A 21,197-nucleotide genomic window follows, 5' to 3' on the forward strand; every position below is an offset into this window, starting at 1 on the left:
ATGGCATACCTAATTTTGTTGACTAATATAAATCTTGTTTAATAGTTATATCATCATTTTAATTGTGGATTTCATTTTCTTTACGTTTTTACGCTGATAAGCATTAAGAATTTGTTATATTCATCTGATTTTCATTTATAACAACTAATACAAATTAGTTCATAATGCATAAGTATAAGGGTAATAAGTTCATACTCCGTATAATGTTTAATAAGAATCACCCAAAGTTCAAATTATAGTTAAAATAATGTCTAATTAATAATGTCTAATAAGATCGAGGTTATCCAAATTTTAGCAAATGTTAAATCATCTAATAATTTTAACAAAGTACTATAACTTCTCATCTTCTTGTTGCCTTTTCTGTTTTTTAGGTTGATGTAGGATAAGCTTTGTTTTGTTTACCTTATTTCCACGTACTTCAGAACTAATAAAGCTATCTAAGTTTAATTTATAGCTAAAATAAGTCCCAGTAAAATTTAACCGGATAATTATATACAAACTACAAATTAAAAACATATTGGATTAACACAACATTATACCCTTACATTCATACATTTAGAAGTTTTTCTCAATTTCAAATTGACCAACATATATAGCCCTCATTCCACCAATGATGTCTTGACTTACTGGTTAAAATTGAGGGTCTATAAACGATAGGTCACATGTTCGAATCTCCTTCACTCCCTCTATTTATAATCTATATTACCCTCGTGACTCATTTGCAACGTAAAATAAACCCCTTATTTCCACACGCAAAGGACCATCATGCCCCCATCAGCAAAATATTGTTAATAACATATCTTTTTTCTTGTGCGAATGAAGCACACGAACAATATAAAATACCAATGAGGGTGTGGGGTTCGAACCTAAAACCTATTGTACACAAACACCAGTGTTAACCTTAACTACCAGGACCTTGTTCTTTTTATCTAGTCTGGTCCGATTTATCTAGTTTTAGGTCTAATTTAATTAATCTGACTTGGTCTGATTATTTCTCGTGAGTACTTTTTACAGTCTAGCCTTATCTATTACTCCTTCCGTCTCTTCTATTACTATATACTAAAAGAGACACCAGGAATGACACGTGTCACTTCCTGGTGAAAAATTTTCCCGCCAAAAACTCTTTCCTGAAAAGACATATTCCCTTTTTTCTTTTTTTATTTTCTCTCCTTTTGTATAAATGTTTTATATATGGAAAAAAATATAGGATTATGGATTATGCCGTTATTAAAATTTTGGTAATATTTTAGTCAAACCGTCATATCAATAATAGAGAATATTCTTGCTCAATATTTTGGGAAAATTAGCATATTAAATATATCAAATATTTTATTCAGTTCATTATATTAAATATATAAAATATATAATACGTAATAAGTTAAAATATTATAAAATGATTACATTCGAGATATTAATTACGCAATAGATTTAAGGGATAAATAATTCAATTAATTTTTTTATAAAAAAGATAGTCAAATAATAATTTTCAAATATCCGTGCGTGCACGGGACCTAATCTAGTTTTGTTCTAAAGTGAAGAGAATAGATGCTTAGGTCAAAACCTCAGTGATAATCAACCATCAACATTCACCAAATTACCAATCAATGGAAGACATACATACTCATTAACAACAATATTGCTGACCTACCCCAAATCTCAGATAATAACCTTTTTTTTTAAAAAAAATACTATCACCATTTCTTTTCCCTTATTTGTCACTTCAAAAAAAAAATTAAAAATAAATAAATAATCACATCACCATCAAAAAAAACAAATAAAATATTCACATAAAAAAATAGTACCTTTGACGTAACTTCGTGGAAGAATATTAACCCCCAAAATGATAGGCTATATATATTGGGCTCACTCCTCTAAATCAAAGACACATGCTCTCTTTCTACTCCTTTTTCTCTCGTCAACAACAACAAAAAAACCAAGAGGACAGCTTGGTTTTACAAATCATATTATTCCCATTATTATTCTTTCTTTTTTTAAAAAAAATTTAAAAGAAAAACATTTAGGCTAAGATCACGGCATAAATTTTGGTCTGACTCACTTAGATTTGAACAACAAAGTTTCAAATTTCCAGATTTCAGGTAAGACTATATACCAATTCAATTAAACAGCTGTTTAAATTTGTTTATGTAAATCACATCATTTGCATGTTTTAAGTCTCTATACACCTTAACACGAAACGAAGTCGAAGAAGTAATACTCCCTCCATCTCAAATTACTTAGCTCCATTTGTACGTTGTTAATTATTTACTTTTTATTTTCCCGTATCTGGTCTGCTCTGATTTTTCTAGTTTATGGCATATTCTAGTCTAGTGTGGACTGAATTGTCTGATTTGAATGTTTTCCATGAGTGTGTTTAGTTCTTTCTTATGTACGGTATGAACTTCTCATATCTAGTAAAATATTAAAGTAATACTCCGTACTAAGCAATTATATCATCATTTGTTCTAATTTTCTAGTTTATAGTATGGTTTGTTATGATTCTTTCTGGTATGGTCGAGTCTGGTATAGTTTGAATTTTCTGATTTGAATGTTTTATGTGAGTGTTTTTTTTGTATATTCTAAAATTTTCTTATCTGATCTGATTTTAAAGCAATGAGGCGAATATATGTAGTTCATCTACATTGATGCATTATCGTGCAAAAATAGAAGGTCGAGAATTTAGCCGTGCATCTTTTTGAAAAAAGGAATAATAATATTTTAAAATGCCAAATTAGCAGACAAATTCTAAGAATTTTGAGTTTTAATTTTAAGTAAGCCAAGTCAAAATCAACTGCTGCAGATTCAAAGGAAAAACAGTAGATTAAACTTTTTTATATTTAGCTAATCAAATTAAGCTGCTGGTTTTTTTTTTCTTTTTTTTGTTTTTTATGGTAGATTTCTGAAAAAGTTTAATTCTTAAATTAGAAATAGTTCGTTAAACATTTTCATTGGTTTTGTTTAATTAGTAATATTTTTGAATGGTAATATTCTAGTGAATATGGTTGAATCACTTGAATGGTTGATAATTTAACTAAATCCTTAATTTAGGCAATAACATTTCGTCAGTCATGGAGAACTCCGGCGAGTTTCCGGTATCGGCGGCGAAGCAAGAAGATGAAGTTATCGAAATTCCATCTTTGTTGACTGTCATTTCATCCAAGGAAATTCAAGGTTTTGATACTACTGAAGGCATTGACAAGATTGCAGATAACAGAGTAAGTTTATTCAAATAATTGCGTTTTTTTTTAATAATATCATTAATAATCAGTCATACAACATCTGTATTCATTCTGCAATGATTACAGTTAATAATTGCGTTCTGACATTGATTATTATTGTATAAAACAGGAAACTGAAGTAACAAATGGGATTCAATCTGTGTCAATTAGCATGCCACATACACCAAGGAAGGTGTATTTTAATGATCACCCTCAAGAATTTTCATCCAAAGTTGTTCCACATGGTTCTCCTCCTTCCGAGACAACTGAAGCTAAATACTACTCTCAGCCAATGCCGAGAACGGCGACTCCCGTCGAGGTGGCCGGTAACGGACAAAACCCGGCCCAGTATTCCGGCCCACAGGCGAGGAACCCCCACGTAGAACGACTCAAGGACGCAAGGTTCGACTCTTTCAAGACGTGGTCCGGTAAGCTCGAGAGGCAGTTGTCTCACCTCAGAGGAAAACCCGTCGAGCCACAGCCAGAACGCAAGCCTCGTGACCACGCAGAGGGCGAGCCATTGCCTGTGGATCGGTACTTTGATGCATTAGAAGGACCTGAACTGGACACTCTTCGTGTAAGGCTCTGATAACATGCTAAATATGTTTCTTTTTACTAACATGCTAAATATTTTTTTTTTTTACAGTCGTGTAAGGCTCTGATAACATGTTAAATTTAATATTTTCTTTTTCTTTTACAGTCGTGTAAGGTAAGGCTCTGATAACATGTTAATATTTTCTTTTTCTTTTACAGTCGTGTAAGGTAAGGCTCTGATAACATGCTAATTTTTTTTAAAATATTTTTACAGTCGTGTAAGGCTCTGATAACATGTTAAATTTAATATTTTCTTTTTCTTTTACAGTCGTGTAAGGTAAGGGTCTGATAACATGTTAAATTTTCTTTTCTTGCAGCCATCAGAGGAGTTGATGCTCCCAGACGACAAAACATGGCCGTTCCTCCTCCGTTTCCCAATCGCCTCCTTCGGTATATGCCTCGGCGTAAGCAGCCAAGCCATCCTATGGAAAACCATAGCAAACTCCTCCTCCACAACCTTCCTGAAAGTCAGCCCTTTAGTAAACTTAATCCTCTGGACAATCTCAATCGCATTAGTAATCATCGTCGCCATCATCTACTCCCTCAAACTCATCTTCTACTTTGAAGCAGTTCGCCGTGAATACTACCACCCAATAAGAGTCAACTTCTTCTTCGCACCATTCATATCACTCCTTTTCTTAGCACTCGGTTGCCCACCATCTGTAACCAAGGACCTTCACCAATCACTTTGGTACATCCTCATGTTCCCCTTCTTGTGCCTAGAACTTAAAATCTATGGTCAATGGATGTCGGGTGGTCAACGGAGGTTATCCAAAGTGGCTAACCCTGTTAACCACCTGTCTGTAGTCGGAAACTTTGTGGGTGCTTTGTTGGGTGCGTCTATGGGTCTTAAAGAAGGACCTATCTTCTTCTTCGCGGTTGGGATGGCTCATTACACGGTTTTGTTTGTGACTCTTTATCAACGTCTTCCTACGAATAAGACGCTTCCTAAGGAGCTTCATCCTGTGTTTTTTCTCTTTGTTGCTGCTCCTAGTGTTGCTTCTATGGCTTGGGCTAAGATTCAAGGGTCTTTTGATTATGGTTCGAGGATTGCTTACTTCATTGCCATCTTCCTCTACTTCTCTTTGGTACGTTCTTTTCACTAACTTTAAATTTTATCTGGTCGCATGTTGCGACCTTTATCATTTTCGATTTGGGGTGATGATAAAGGTCGCAAGTAATTGTTGTCGCAATCTTACGTGTCGCAGTTTAATTGGTACATATAGGCGACACGTAGGTTATGAGTCATAATAATATTTTTACTATCAATGCAATATTTTTACTATGAAAATAGGTAAATAAGGTAATCGATATAAATAAGGAAACAAATTAGAATATTAAGATTTTCCTAGCTTTTTTTTAAACATTTAAAGTAGGATATATAAATTAAATATTTTAGTTTACAATTTAAATCATGACATATAAGCATGCCATGTCATCATTGTGACACGGCTTAAAGGTCGCATGTTGCGACCTTTATCATTTTCGATTTGATCTACTCTCATTTTATTCTGTTTGTAGAAACTTGTTCCTAGAGCTTTTACTGGACAAAATCGTATTTTCACGGTTTGGTTTGGTTTACGGTTAGGAATAACGGTTTAGTTAATAATTTTAGCTAAATACGTATACTGTTTGAGTTTGATTGACAAAAGAAAACGAATCAAACCATAAACCGTATTAATAATATGGTTTGCAGTTAAAACCGCAACCCCGTAAACCAAACCCAAATCATATTAAAATATTACATATAATTTAAACTACTATTGCATAATTCATCACAATTAATTAACTATAATACTTAATTTATTTATTTTTGGATTTTTGGGAAATTTAAACTAGTACTGCATCATTCATCACAATTAATTAACTATGGTACTTAATTGATTTATTTTTGGAATTTTGGGAAATTACCAAAATGTACCGATTCTGTTTTAATTTCTCATTTTCTTGCATCTTCTAATAAAAATTGAACCTTCAATTAGCAAAAGTAGCCGCTTTAATTGCTCATGTTTTTGTATCTTTTAATAAAAATCGAACCTTCAAAATTTATCAATAAAGAATACACCGCAAACTAAACTGTATGTTCTGGTCTGGTGCAGTCTGGTTGACTGGTTTGGTCCGGCTTGATATAAAAAATTCCCAAACCCTATTTTAAAATTTGGTTTGGATCCAGTGTCAAACCGGACCGTGTTCACCCCTTTTTTTTTTTTTTTTTTTTGGAATTATTGGAAACTAGCAAGTGTAGCAAATCGGTTTAAATTTTCTCATTTTTTCGTATCTTCTAATAAAAATCGAACCTTCAAAATTTGTCAATAAAGTATAAACCGTAAACCAAACCGTATTTTACAGTTTGGTTTAGATTTATTATCAAACCACACCAAATCGGACCGTGTTCACCCCCAACTCATCCCTAACTTTCTCTCTTCCTATTACATTTTCACAGGCCGTACGGATCAACTTCTTCAGAGGATTCACATTCTCATTAGCATGGTGGGCATACACATTCCCAATGACAGGAGCAGCAATTGCAACCCTAAGATACTCAAACGAAGTAACAAATTGGGTGACAAGAACTTTAGCCTTAATCTTAACCGCAATCTCAACACTAGTAGTTACCTCCTTACTAGTGACAACTCTTCTCCATGCCTTTGTGTTTAGAAACCTGTTCCCTAACGACATAGCAATTGCCATCAGTGATAGAGCGGTTAAGCCGCAACGTAAGAAGTGGTTTAAGCATCTGAGACATGGGAGTTCAGATGCTAATGATATTGAGCAGTACTTGAAGTTTGTTAGTACGGAAGGGAACGATGTTGAATCTTCTGTTGAACCTTCTAGAAACAATAATAATGAGAAGGAGGAGAATGGTGGGATTGTCTAGAAGTTTCTGGAATGTGTTGAAGATTAACAAGGGATATATGGAACTCATGGAAGATGATGGAAGGAAGAGCCAATGAAGTCTCTATGACTATCAAGAATTGAGAGAGAGGCTTAATAAATATGATGTTGTAATAAGAGATATTCTCTCCGTCTCAATTTACTGCTGCTTGTTTGACCAGTTCTTGTGAGAGTTTTTTGGTCAAAATGGGGGAAGTAAAACGAGACTGGGGGAGTAAGTGTTGGTTCTTGTTAAGTTACTCGGTAAATAAGAAGGTTTCGGTTTGTACATGTGTACAAAGAGTTCGAGGATTACTATGAAGAGATCGCGGTGATTAAGGCTTAATTAGTTGTTATTACATTGAAGGAAGTTATCTTCCCTCCGAGCTATTGTGACTTGTGAGGGATGAACTTTACTTGACTATATGAAAAAAGGTCCTTAAAGTAATGTGGAGCCTAAGTTTTTGTATCAATTTTGTTCATGTTGTTGTTACCAAGTTTTGAGCAATTCCATTTGTTTTCAGTTTTGATTAGTGCAATACAAGCACTATTGGGCCATCCTAATCATTCCCTTAAGCAAGTGATTGTGATTTGTTACCCAAACTGCCGGCCCAAAACTTAAACAACTTGATTAGTGGCTAATTGTGCCTTAGAAATATATATTTCCTCCTTTACCCCGAATATGGCGTCATGTTGACTTTTACTTTCACAAACATATAACTACCACACTTAATAACCTATGATTATGCGAAAATAAAAATTATTGATACAAAATTAACAAGATCTTTCACGATTATATTTTGCTCTCACGTATAAATTACAAAAGATAGTAAAATTTAACAATATGAATAGTGTTAAAGTACAAATTGTACGATATTTGCGAAGCAGATCGAGGACAAAATTGCGTTGGACAGACCCGGTTTCTCGATGGGTTGGTTACAAGTAAAGGTGGTGTTGGACAGACCGGGGTTGGTCGGTCCTAACTCCTAAACGGGCCGTGCCCAATCCAGGCCCACTCTGCATCGTGTCGTGCCGGATCCATATATGCATGAATATTGTTGTGCAACACGACTTATGTTATAGTTAATGTTATCAACATTGCTGACATTTGAAGTCTTAGAATTGATTGATAATTGGCAGATTAGGGAAACAAGATTTTCTTTGCATATTACAGACTATCCGTACTTATCAAGATTAAACACCCGTCAACTACAATAAATTAATACTCCGTAATAACAACCTCGCTAGTAAATTATCGCGATTACGTGTACTTAAACATACATTAACGATCTAAATACGTTTTACACTTTTACTAATCAATTTTTCTGATTACCTGTAACCTAATCTTTTTTCATAAGCGTGTCATTTTTTAATTAGGGCATAAATCATTTTCAAAGTCCACTAGAAACAAATAATCCACTTGGAGTTGGAGTTGGAGTTGGGCTGTCCAATTTAAAATAGGACAAGTGTGTTTAGTAAGCCTTTAATTTGTAATACGTTTAATAAAAAGAAAATTCCATTAAAAAAAAAGAAAATAGACCCTCTTGGACCAGACCATCACACATCGCACAAGCCACAAGGCCCAGCCCAGGCCCAGGCCCAGGCCCAGGCCCAAGATCTAAGGAACATGTGAGATTTGTTTGTTTTCTCCCTCAAAATTCTTATTCATCATTTTTTTTTAATGTAAGTTATAAACGAAATTTAATCACATATATTCAAAACTTTATCGACTAATCTATATAGCATTAGTAGTATTGTAGTAGGCGCAATTAGGGGTGTAAATTGGATGGACTGAATTGGACTTTGCCAAGTCCAAATCCAATCCAATTTTTTTTGGACTTGGATAATTGAGTCCGAGTCCGATCCAAACATTTTTCGAGTCCGATCTAATCCGATCCATAAAAATATTATTGAGTCCGAATCCAATCCAATCCGATCCGATCCAATTTATTTTTTGAAAAAAAAAATTATTTTAGTTTTATTTTTAAACAAAAAATTAACTCAAACGGTTCGAAAATAAATGCAAATAATTCTGTTACCAGGTAACTTTTCTAACACATAAACTAAAATAATCCGTACACGAGTATCAAATAGTGGGTATTAAATGATTTAACACCTATAATATAAGTCACTCCTTTTTAAAGGAAAAATAAATAGCCATTAAGCAATAAATATAATTGCAAATAACAATATGTTATACACATTAAACACTTAGCCAAAAAAAGGTTTGAGTACTTAAAAAAACATAACTTTAAATATATTAAAACTCAATAATCAACCATCACAGCCGACGAGAGAAAGCGGAAGAGAAAGAGGTTGACATAATATTTTTGGGTTATGAGTTTTATATGGAGTGTAATATTTTGTTGTTTTTTTGTTGCACGTAGTAAATAAAGGCCCAAAAATCATATATTTCACAATAGTTTTTAAATTACAAATGTTTATCTATAAATAAAATCGTAAAACTTTGGACTTAATTGGATTTTTGGACTCCAAAAGGTTGAGTCCAAGTCCAGTCCAAAAATAATTGGATTTGGTAATTTGAGTCAGAGTCCGATTCAAAAAATTTCAAGTCTGATCCAGTTCGACAAATTTGGACTGGACTGGATTGGACTTTGGACTTTTCTCAATCCACTTACACCCCTAGGTGCAATAGCGGAAAATACAAATTGCTTCACATAGGTGTTAAAATATTAATCTAGAAAAATCTAGATAATATGTTTGTAAAAATCTAGTAGTGAAATGTATTTTGTAGAAAAATCTAGAAAAATGATTGTAAATTATAACTAGAATAATCTTAGGAAATGTCTAGAATTATCCTAAGAAAAATCTAGTAAGAAAAATCGAAAAATCTAGTAAGAAAAATTAGATAAATGACAAGTGTAGAAAATCTAGAAACTAGGATACAACCACTATAAATATGTTGTATGTGCATGAATTGAGAGGTGAGCCAATCAAGAGAGCTCCCACAAATATGAGGGGTAGAAACAAGGGTTTTACCAAAGAGATAAGTGAGAGACATGAGATCTCGCAAATATTGTTGTACAATTCTTATAAAAGTAATCAATGATAAAATACAATTTTGTTATATTATTTAGGTCCACCAAAATTTTCGCGTGCGTCCTCAAATTTCTATCGATAGGTTGGTTGGAAAGAACTCTGTTGGCGCCTGACTCGGTAAACTCAATCATGACACGACCGGGTGATGATTTGATCAAGCTATGCTAAACTAAGGATGTGAATTATACGTACGCGCGTGATATAATCAATCACCACAACTTGCTTGAACAATGTATGTGTTGTAACTTTAACCTATTAAAAATAATAGTCCCCTCTAGGGCATAAGGGGCGCTCGCCCTGGGCCCAAGAGAAAAGGCTCAAAGTTCTGTAACAAACTCCTACAGTATATATAAATATATCTTTGTGTAAAAAATATCCAAAAACAAGAAATTTCAATTGGTTTGTCAACGCGTATCTACTCTTGGTGGATTGAAAATTTGAGGGTGGCTGGTAGTTTTTCAACTTTTTCTTCATCTTAATAGACGTATTTTATTCTTTAATTTCTTATTTAATCATGACATGTTATAATTTGGGATTTAAATAACAATTAAACTTTATTATGGAGTATATGTAATCAATTTAAATTATCATACATAGGAAAATTTTACCAGCTTACTAAAACTCTTTGACTATCTACTACGAACTTGTTAAAATACTTTTTTATCTAACTTTGCATGTCGTATATATATCAGTGTTAAGTTGTTATGAAATTATATCCTAATGTTAATTAGTTTGATAATTGATTTTTGAAAACTTAGAATTCATTTTTTATGGTACGCACAAGTATAAATCAAATTTAATTAACAAAGTAGTATTAAAAAGTAAAAAGCTAATCATTTATAGATCAAACTTTCAAATGAAAAGTCATCCTGTTTATGAGCATATTTGTTTATTTACTACATATCTTTAAATGTATAGGGCCTCAATTTATTGTTTCGCCCTGGGCCATCAAAAAGTTAGGGACGACCCTGACAACAATGTTTTCGTTTTGTAATTTGATTTATAATATTTAAATTATAAAATTTTGATACTCATTTAATTGAAAGTATGCGCTTGAATTTATTTGATATCCGCATAAATCACTTGTATGATTTGACATATACTCCGTATGTGACAACTCAATGCACCTCTAATATACTAATACGACAAGGAAGCTGAAATGTTCCAAAGTCACCACTAGATTTTCACACGTATATTCACACATCAATATTTATAACTTTTTTTTTGTGTAATCATGTTTGTAATTTATTACAACGAAAATAAAAACATCAAGAATTCTCTAAATGAAAAAAAAAAAAAAAATAATAATAACAATAGCAAACGTACATTTTCATGAAATATCATTTTCTCCGTTTGATATAAGAAAATGACATGAAATTAAAGTACTTAATGTGACACATGAATACAGTTCGTTAAGGGTTTTAACAAGACGAGTTGAGATCGAGCTTTTTTGAACTTATGGTCACCCAGGCTCGCTTGGTAACACTTGATTCAATTCGAACAAAAGATGAGTATATATCAAGCTTTTCCGAACTTGAATTCTTAAGTAGAATTTAATTTAAATCTCAAACTTAAGTTTGAAAATTATAACCTTTTTTATGTTTTACTCGGTAGTATATTTATAGCTATGTTTTTTCCATTTCTTTTGAACTTCTTAACAAAAGTATACGGAGTATAAAATCTTGTCTAATACTTTTAATTATATTTTATAATACGTAAAATAAAATAGTTAATCAAATTACTTCATATTTCAGTCATGTTCGCAAGTTCCTTGAGTCGAGCTCAGTTTTGAGGAGTTGTGAGGGATGAACTTTACTTAACTACTAGATTAGGTCCCGTGTACGCACGATAATATTGAAAATTATTAATTGACCATTTTTTTTAACTGAAATATTTGTCCCTTGAATCTATTGCGTAATAATAAATCTCGAACATACTCATTTTATCATATAATTTCGCTCTATTACGTATTATATATTTTAAATGTTTAATATGATGATTTGATCAAATTAAATATTTGATATGCTTAATATGAGCAAAATATTGAGTAAAAATGTTTTTTATTATTGATATGACTATCTGACTAAATATTACCAAAATTGTCTAATAATGTCATATTTAATAATCCTATAATTTTTTCTATTTATAACCATTTATACAAAAGGAGAGAAAATAAAAATAGAATAAATTAAATATATTTTTTAAGAAAGAGTTATTGGGATCTTTTATCAAATTGACTACTTTTATAATTTTATTTATCAAAATAGCTATCTTTTAATTTTATTTCCCAAACTAGCTATTATTTTGATTTTAAACTAGCTATCTTTTGATTTTGATTTTAAAATAAAACCAATGATCCGGCCTAAGTTTTTATTTTTATACTGAACCAGTTTGAGCTTTTTTAAAATAGTGAACCGGTTTGATTTTTTTTATAATAGTGAGCCGGTTTGATATATTTTTTTAAATAGTGAACCGTTTTGATATTTTTTTTTAAATAGTGAACCGATTTGATTTTTTTTTTTTGGTTAATAGTGAAGCAGTTTGGTTTGAGTATTTTTTTTAAAAAAAAAAAAAAAAAAACTTGAGCATACTTGAGCATATTTGAATTTGTACCTTCTTTTGTTCATTACCCTATTTATGTCATTTTTTTTTTCTTGAGTATCGAGTTCTACTAGGAATATAGGTTGTTTTGGACGAATATTAGGGACAATGGTTAGTTATGGAGTTCTCATATTTAATTTTACGAAGTTCTTAAATTTAAGTTTAAAGGTTTTAATGTTTCTTCACTACAAGAAACAGGCCATTTCGCGACGGATTTTTGTTACCAAGCAAAAATCAGTCGCTAAATTACTACTACTTAAGTTTCAGTTACCAATTAGTTACTGATATATTTCTAGTCAGTGTTTACTAACCAACTCAACCTCAGTCACAAAATCAGTTGCAAATTAAGTACTGATAAAATGTTAGTCACTAATTATCCACTTAAAGAATACTGGTCTCTATTTAACTACCAACAGAAAGCCCGTCACAAAAATGTGGTCGCCAAATAGTTACAAAACAATTGTCAGTCACTAAGTAATTACGGAAAAATTCCAGTCCCTATATAACTACAGACATTATTTCAGTCGCAAAAAATCAGTCTCAAAATAACTACACATTATTTTTGTCACTAATTTACTATAGATAAATTTATGTCACATATATCAATAGAAAATTGTTCGCAACATCTCTAAAGTTAAGCACAAGTAAAAACTCTATAAAAACGATATTATTCACTAAAAAAATCAGACAAATCTCATTTGCAACTATTTGTTGATGAATATAAACCTAATTTTGATAAAACTACTACAAAAGTGGGAACTGAGAACCAATTTGAAAAATTGCATAATTAGTTAAAAAGTAAATGAAATTTCATTAAAAGTGAAGAAACTTGAAACCATTTGGAAAGTTGCATAATTACGAAAATATCATAAATGACAAGGGAATCATTTGGACCATTTGATTTTGATGATATAAGGGCACATGTGGAATTGGGATCCAGTAAATAGAATCGCGATCCGGTGAGAGCCACACCCTAAATGGGAACTATGAACCAATATGGGCCCTTAGATCATCAAAATCAGATGGTCCAAATGATTCATGTGTCAATAATGACTATATATGTACTTCATGCATTCCATAAATATGGCCCCATGGTTGACTTTTACTCCTCTAACACATTACTTTGACTCTTAATATCTCAAATCGCTGTAAGTAAAAATTAAAAAAAAAAATGATATTTAGAAAATATATATCGATATGAATCTAACATAACCTCACATACAATTTTCTTACGTATGAATCACAAAAAAATGGCCAAAGTCGTAGTGTGAATAGTGTAAAAAACAAAATAGTGCGATATTTACGGAACGGAGGAAGTATATAGGTTCAGGTTCTAGTGAGAACCAAGTCTATAATTAAAATGAGAACTAATTCCGCCCTTTCAAAGCAAAGCAAAAACACATTAAAGTAAGTCGTATTGACTCAAAAGTAAATTACAATGCGTAACTTCTTATGTTTAGATTTGTAATTTTAAAGAAGAAAACACATTATTAACCATAAAATTAAGTATTAACAACTAACCTTTTTAGCATAACGATTAAAATAACCATTTATAATCTACGTAGTTCACTTATAGTATCCGAATTTATTTGAACTTATTTAAAATATTACTGCTATTAATGGCCCAAGGCACTGTCCGAAAGAAATAACTACTTTATTTTAAGAGATTGAATGAGGATATCTACTACCTCCGTTTCAAAATGATCTTAACAAATGCATTCCATTGTAGTCCGTTTACAATGTGTTTTATTCTATTTTTGTTCTTTACAATGTGTTTTATCTTTACCCCTCTTACCCCACAACATTTATAACTTTTCACTCACTTTCATTTATTTTATTCATATTTTTCTTACACCCACAACATTTATAACTTTTCACTCACTTTATGTTATTTAGCTCATGTCAAAAGACAAAAAAAACTCAACTGTGTATAAACTCAACTGTATTTATACGCCTAATGCGTGCGTAAAATTTTATATAAATATTTAATATAAAAAAATGTCACACATAATGTTTCGTTTCTTAGATAAATGGAAAGATTCCATCTTTTTGGTTTGAATGATTTTTTTCTATTTAAACAAAATTAACTTGTTATAAGGATATATTAGGTATTTTATAGGAGACTACAAAAAGTCAAACCTCTTAGACGTTCCTTTATAAAATTAATTAGTAATAAAATTTATCCACCTTTTATTATTGGGTACGAACAACCTAAAAAGGCAATACAAATTACAAGAGGACGAGGTGATTTGAACCTTAGACTTATCGTACACCGTAAAGTATAAAGTAAATCTTAAAAACAAATGAGGTGGTTAATTTTTATTGAAACTGGAGCGGGAAACAAATGTGGGTGAGTGCTTAACTTTTTTGACGGTTTTATAAGATAATAAATATATCTTAATTCTTTACCCTAGGTGTTACTACTCCTCGTCCATCTATGTTCATTCGTTAGCAGTTAATCGCCGCGCTCTCCCTATTGCGCTCTTTCTCGCCTATCTCATCTATTTCCAGGTTTGCTTCAATCTTCCATATTCACCGCCTTTCTTTATTGGTTTTAATTTAAATTTATAGTTTTATTTTTCATTTTTAGTCGGTTTTCGATCTAATATTCTACGATTTGTTGTCAATTTTCATATTTTGTTGGTAATTCAATTGAATCATGCTTATTGTACCTTTTCCCTCATTTGGGGTAATTCGACTCTAATTTGTATAAATGAGGGGGTTCTCGACTTTTTTTGCATCCTTCAATCAATATATATTTGATCTTTAATTTGTATTATTGATTTGGTTGTATCTGAAACGATTTTTATTTTTTTCTTGTTAAGAATTTGAAAGACGAGGAAGAGGATCTTGAACATGCAATTGGAGAAACAGAGATATGTTGTAATCTCACTACTTTGCGTTTCTGGTCCTGCTCTTTATTGGAAATGCATTGTTGATTTGTTAGTTTGGTTCATGTGGTATAATTGATGGGATTAGTAAGTTTTGATTCAATTGTTAGAGTTCATGATTTGGGTTTTACCCCTCATTTAATAATAGGGATGTGCTCTTTCAAGGTCACATGTATCTTTCTTCCACATAGGTAAATTTTTTTACTATTTCAAACTTCTTGCCATTTTCACACTCTAATTTGTAGCAATGGATGTTAATCATGTGAACTATTAGGCTATTTTAGGACTACTTATGAAATGATATTTTTTGTGGAAAAAAGTTGGAGAGTAGAAGCCTACAAATTTCTTGGAGTTGGAGAATTTGTACTACCATAGTTTATGATTTTATATACTTCGTATAGTATTTCAGAATAACGATAATGAGTAATCATCAACAACTTTGCTTGTTTTCTTTTTTTTCCGGTATTTAATCATTTTTAATTAAGATTGAACTAGTCATCTTTCGTTGTTTGTTTCAATTTGGTACAATTCACTAGATCATAACATAATTACTCTTATACGAAGTATTGGGTTTTCCCTCATAGTTTACACTTGTAAAGGATAACTTTTCCTATACTAATTACACTTTTTTGTGCTTGCGTGCAGGTTATTGTAAATGAGAATTAAGAAGCTACATCATATTCATATGAACAAGTTTATTTTGATAGCTTAGTGTCTTTGATGTAAATGTTTATTTAGTTACTTCATTTAATGAATTTCTACATAAACTACGAAACCTTAATGTATGATGTATTTGTGATTTGTATATGAAAATCTATCATATTTCATACTCCTTAGTTTTGTCTCTTCAAGTGTATGAAAATAGTTTGACCAATTGCTAGTGACGACATTTAGAGATTAATAAAATTGTGTCTAAACAAATACCACACCAAAATATAGTTTTAAATAAGGAAAAATTGATATTATCAGTCCCAACTATGGCCGATTTACTTTAAAAGGTCTCAACTTTTGATTATCTCATAGTGGTCCCAACTATAGAGAGTCCTTTCCAAAAATGGTCCCTTAGTTAAAATTAAGTGCTAAATAACTTAATTAAGACTCATATCTCTCGTGCAATAACCATATTTTTTAATTAAATGAAGTAAATAGAATAGTATGATATGCTTAAATCAACTTAATTAACAGTTTAATAAACTAAAGGACCATTCTGGGAAAACACACCTTAAAGTTGAGACCACTCTAGAATAATCAAAAGTTGGGACCTTTAAAAGTGAAGTGACCATAGTTGGGACTGTCAATATCAAATTTTCCTTTAAATAATACAATGTGATTGTATCAATATTTATAACCCAATTGTGACCGACAATCATCTAGTTGCTAATTTGCAACAAAATTCGACTATAGCAAATTAAGGACTACATATGCCGATCGCTAGTTTGTGACAAATTGATCTCGTCACTAATTGGGCAACACAATTGTTGATCTCTAATTACCGACGGTAAAACTCTTTGTTGCCAATTAGTGACTTGAAAGTTCAGTCACAAAATATTGATCGTCCCCATTTAGTCATTAAAGTGTCACAGATATAATCAGTAGCCTTTTAGAAACTACTAAATTTTCAGTCGCAAATTCGTGACAGTTTTAAATTTGCGACCAGGTGTTTAGCGACGGATCAGATCCATCACTAATCCGTCGCTAAATGTATTTTGCGACTGATTTTTGATGATTAGCGACTGAATTTTCCGTCACTAAATGGCTCTTTTCTTGTAGTGCTTTCTTTTTAGTCAAAAATAAAAAAATATAAAACCGCCCTAAACAAACTGGTTTATTATACATATATATTAAAAATAAAAATAAAAATAAAAAAACAAAAACAAAAACAAACCAGTTTAATAGTTTTTTTTTTCTCAAAGTCAAAGTAATCATTTTGGTAAATAAATAGTACGTGTAGCTAGTTTGGGAAATAGAATTCAAAAGTAGTCATTTTAATAAATAAAATTCTAAAAGTAGCCAGTTTGGTAAAAGATCCGAGTTATTGGCGGGAAAAAATCGCACCAGGAATTGACACGTGTCATTCCTGGTGTCTCTTTTAGCATATAGTAAAGTAATAGATATGAAAAAAGGTACTGGTGTGTGTAATACACGCGCAGTGGTGGCTGATGGGCTGAGTGTGTAGTTGTAGACTAGAGTAAGAGCTGCCCACTTAGGTGGGCTTCACTATTGGGCAATCTTAACCAGTCGGCCCAACAACTTTTTGACACTTCCAAGTTCCAGCATTCCCTAAATATGACATCATGTTGACTTTTACGGTCACGGATATTTAACGCTGACACTTAATATCTTTAATTACGCATTAATAAAATATTATTAAAAAAAATTGATAACTTGAAAATAAATATATCGATACAAATCTAACAAGATCCTTCGTGACTATATATTTTCTTATGAATGAATCACAAAAGCTGGTCAAAGACTTAAAGGGAATAGCGTGAACAACGTAAAATTAATCCCAAATGGTGCGATATTTGGGGAGCTGAGGACAAAAATTGTCCCGCCGATATCCACCGCTCCTCATCCCGCTTTCTCGATGGTTAGTTACAAGTATTACCCACCGGCCACCTCTATTCAACACACGTCATGGTACATACTAAAGTGTCTGTCACAATTTCATGTATAATGTTATACCAGTCTCACTCGGGCAGGGGCGGATTTTCCCTATAGTGGGGGTGAGCCTGGCCCCCCGACCGAAATATTTCATACTTTGTTTTCGGCCTCCCTAAACTTTGATTATTTTTTTTATTTTTTTTGGTGTTAGCACCCGATTCACCCTTATGGCTAATCCGGATTCGGGGCGATTTTTTAGTGGATAGGTTTCAGTCCTCTCCCAATTGTTGTTGCGGGAGATCAAACACGAGTTCTCCCTACCAAGTTCAGTCTCAATCACCACTGAACCAACAGACAATTGGTTAAATATAACTGTATATATTATATATTACATTGCTTAAATTTTTTGCGAGCCCCCTTACAAAAACGGTTTAAGATTCGCCACTGCACATGAACATGTCACATATGTACGCCTTGGTGTACAATAGAAGATGTGCGCTTGCTTAACTAGTTAAGCATGTAACGCACTCAACAGCACATTGACAAAATAGTATATTATGCATGAATGATGTTGTGCAACACGACTTGTGTTATACAGATGGTTAATGTTATCATTTATCAACATTGCTGACATTAGAAGTCTAGAATTGATTGATACTCCGTACTCCGTAGTTGGCAGATTAGGGAAACAAGATTTTCCTTGCATATTACTCCGTATCCGTACTTATGAAGATGTTTGTCCGTCAACTATAATAAATTAATATTTTCTCCGTACCTTAATACTCGACTCGGTTTGACTTTTTGCACTATTTACATAATTTACTTTAACCCTATTTTATTTATAGTATATGAAAATAAATGTTACGGAGTACTACTCCCTCCATTCCTTTTTTATCTTCCTGTTTCTATAAATGTCGTTACTAAATGATCTTCCTGTTTCTATTTTTGGACATGACTTTTACCATAAATTTCTCCATCATCCCTTATTTAATTCATTCACATTTCCCCATTCACCCACCCAACTCCACTTTTATGATTTTTTATTACTTTAAACAAAATATCTTCTCTCTCCTTTATTTCTTCATTACTTTCCTTCATTTATTTATTATTTTCTCTTACACCCAATCATTACTCTTACACCCAATCATTACAAGATTCCATTTTCTTATTTTTCACCCCAAACTCCAAATAGGAAGATCATTTAGGAATGGAGGGAGTAGTATATAATATATTGTTGGCTTCATCTTAATATATATTTTCAAAATATTAATATTTTTATAAGTTTTTATAATATGTAGTTAAAGAAAATGGTGGTCAAAGTTGTGCATTGGCAAACGTGTCCGGTCAAAACAGGTCGAGTATTAAGGGGCGGGGGGAGTAATACACAAAATTCTTATTTACATGGGGTGTACGATAAATATTATACATCGAAGTTAAAGTTGACGTAAAATGCTTAAAAGTTACCCTTATATAAGTAAAAGTTATCTACTTTTTAGTAATAAATATTTCATTTTAATAAAAATAATATTTCTTCAAAATCACTAATAATGTATAAAATTAATTATTTAACACTTTAAAATGTTTATATATATTTTTTTTATTATTAGATAACTTTTACATATATAACGTTAACTTTTATGCATTTTACGTTAACTTCAACGTTGGTGTACAATATTAATCGTACACCACATATAAATAAGAATTTGTGATCTGTCTCTATTTATTTGTCTCATTTGCCATTTTAGTCCGCGTCTAAAAAATTGCCCCTTACTATAAATATAAATGTTCACGGGGCCACAATTTTGCTCTCACACAAAACACACTTGGCCCACCTTTTTTGTTGCTTCTCAATTTCACTCACCCATCTCTTAATAAAGCATATTTAATTCATGGGGTAAACAATAAATAACAGAATGAGTAATCCGTAATAACAACCTTGCTAGTAAATTATCGTGATTACGTGTACTTAAACATGCATTAACGATCACGTTTTACTAGTCAATTTTTTTTTATTACCCGTAACCTAATCATTTTTCATAAGCATGTCATTTTTAATTAGGGAAAATCAATTTCAAAGTCCAATAGAAACAAATACTCCACTTAATTCCACTTGGAGTTGGACTGTCCAATGTAAAATACTACAAGTGTGTTTAGTAGCCTTTATAATATCTATACTATATGTTCCGGTGTTGTAAAGATGGAAACAATGGGCTTCGAATGAAGGCCCTTTCGTATGTGTTGAAGATCTTGCTTGCTTGAATGAGTCGAGTTTGAATTCACCTGCACAAGAGCAAAGTCACTAGCCTCGGGGGTGTTTCCGAGGAAAGCCCCTCCGATGCCTAAGTAAGAACGATGCTCGGATTCTAGAGAGAAGTTCTCTAGAAGAGTAGTCTTAAGGCGATAAATTGGACGTACCTTGAGGTGTGAGCCTTGGCGGCCTATTTATAGTGTTTGCATAATAAATGCCCATAGGTCATTTATTGCTATTGGGCCTTGGGCCTTAATGGATGGCTGAATAGCCATTGGTAGGTTTGATGCTGTTGTTTAGAGCCAGTGGGCTTTGGACTTAGTGGCCCAATTGAATGTCAATTGGGAGCCCAAACAACATGCCCCCCAGACCCGGTCCATTTCGAATTAAATGGGTGGGTTTCCAGTTGCTTCGAGACTTTTGTTTGATCAACTGCCTTACCTACCGCCCATGCCTGAGGAGTCACTTTTGTTCGCAGCTCGAACGAATCTTTTTTCGCCGGGAAGCAGAATGCTCGGATCGAAACCTCGCTCTTCGGGATCGGCAAACTGAAACATCTTGCGCGCTCGCAAAACTTGCCTTGGTTCGGGACGAAGCCCTTTTGAGGGCTATTCGATCGATATCTCATTAAGAAAAATGCTCTAGCGCCCCAGAGCTATGGAACAAAGGATGCGTAGGAAACTTAGGAATAAGGAGGTGTTAGATGAAGTTCTTTTTTTTGAAAGCGCTTTAGCGTGTAAACAAAAGCATAGCTTTTCTTTTCTTTTTTTCGGTATGCCGCTCTGCTATTCCTGGCTCGGCTCCGATAACGCAATTCCGGGAGAGCGCAGCTGACCTCCCTCAGCTATTTAGGCGCCCGAGACCTTCCCGTCTTCGTTTAGCAGCGAACGAAAGAGCCGGTGAGTGGGATTTCTGCTCATTGCAGTCACCTCCGGGGTCACACTCCTAGATCTTCACGGCACCTCCTCCACCATAGTTTGAGCTGGGAGCAGCTCCGAAAAGCGAGGCCGACTCAAAAATGAGCTTTCAACAACACCACGAAAAAAGGAAACTATGGTTGCCCACTAATCTTAGATCATAGGTGAAATCCAATCCCTTCGCTTCACGCCA

At 32.7% G+C, this 21,197-nt stretch overlaps 1 protein-coding gene across 1 annotated transcript; it reads left to right on the plus strand.

Annotated features, from left to right (window-relative positions):
• Window positions 1-1,872: 1,872 nt before the first annotated feature.
• On the plus strand, window positions 1,873-7,156 carry LOC110779677 (S-type anion channel SLAH2). The gene is made up of 5 exons (XM_021984164.2): window positions 1,873-2,096; window positions 3,046-3,212; window positions 3,346-3,792; window positions 4,127-4,897; window positions 6,253-7,156. Exons 2-5 carry the CDS (start codon window positions 3,066-3,068, stop codon window positions 6,685-6,687), a joined length of 1,800 nt encoding a protein of 599 aa, XP_021839856.1. The 5' UTR covers window positions 1,873-2,096; window positions 3,046-3,065; the 3' UTR covers window positions 6,688-7,156.
• Window positions 7,157-21,197: the final 14,041 nt, after the last annotated feature.

The sequence above is a fragment of the Spinacia oleracea genome, chromosome 3 (assembly GCF_020520425.1).
Source record: "Spinacia oleracea cultivar Varoflay chromosome 3, BTI_SOV_V1, whole genome shotgun sequence".
Classification (NCBI taxonomy): Eukaryota; Viridiplantae; Streptophyta; class Magnoliopsida; order Caryophyllales; family Amaranthaceae; genus Spinacia; species Spinacia oleracea.

Excerpts from the sequence above, each read along its gene's own strand:
- LOC110779677 (XM_021984164.2), top strand. The coding sequence starts at position 3,066 with ATGGAGAACTCCGGCGAGTTTCCGGTATCGGCGGCGAAGCAAGAAGAT. Across the intron at positions 3,213-3,345 it reads ACAAGATTGCAGATAACAGA|GAAACTGAAGTAACAAATGG; the intron begins GTAAGTTTATTC and ends TGTATAAAACAG. Across the intron at positions 3,793-4,126 it reads CTGAACTGGACACTCTTCGT|CCATCAGAGGAGTTGATGCT; the intron begins GTAAGGCTCTGA and ends CTTTTCTTGCAG.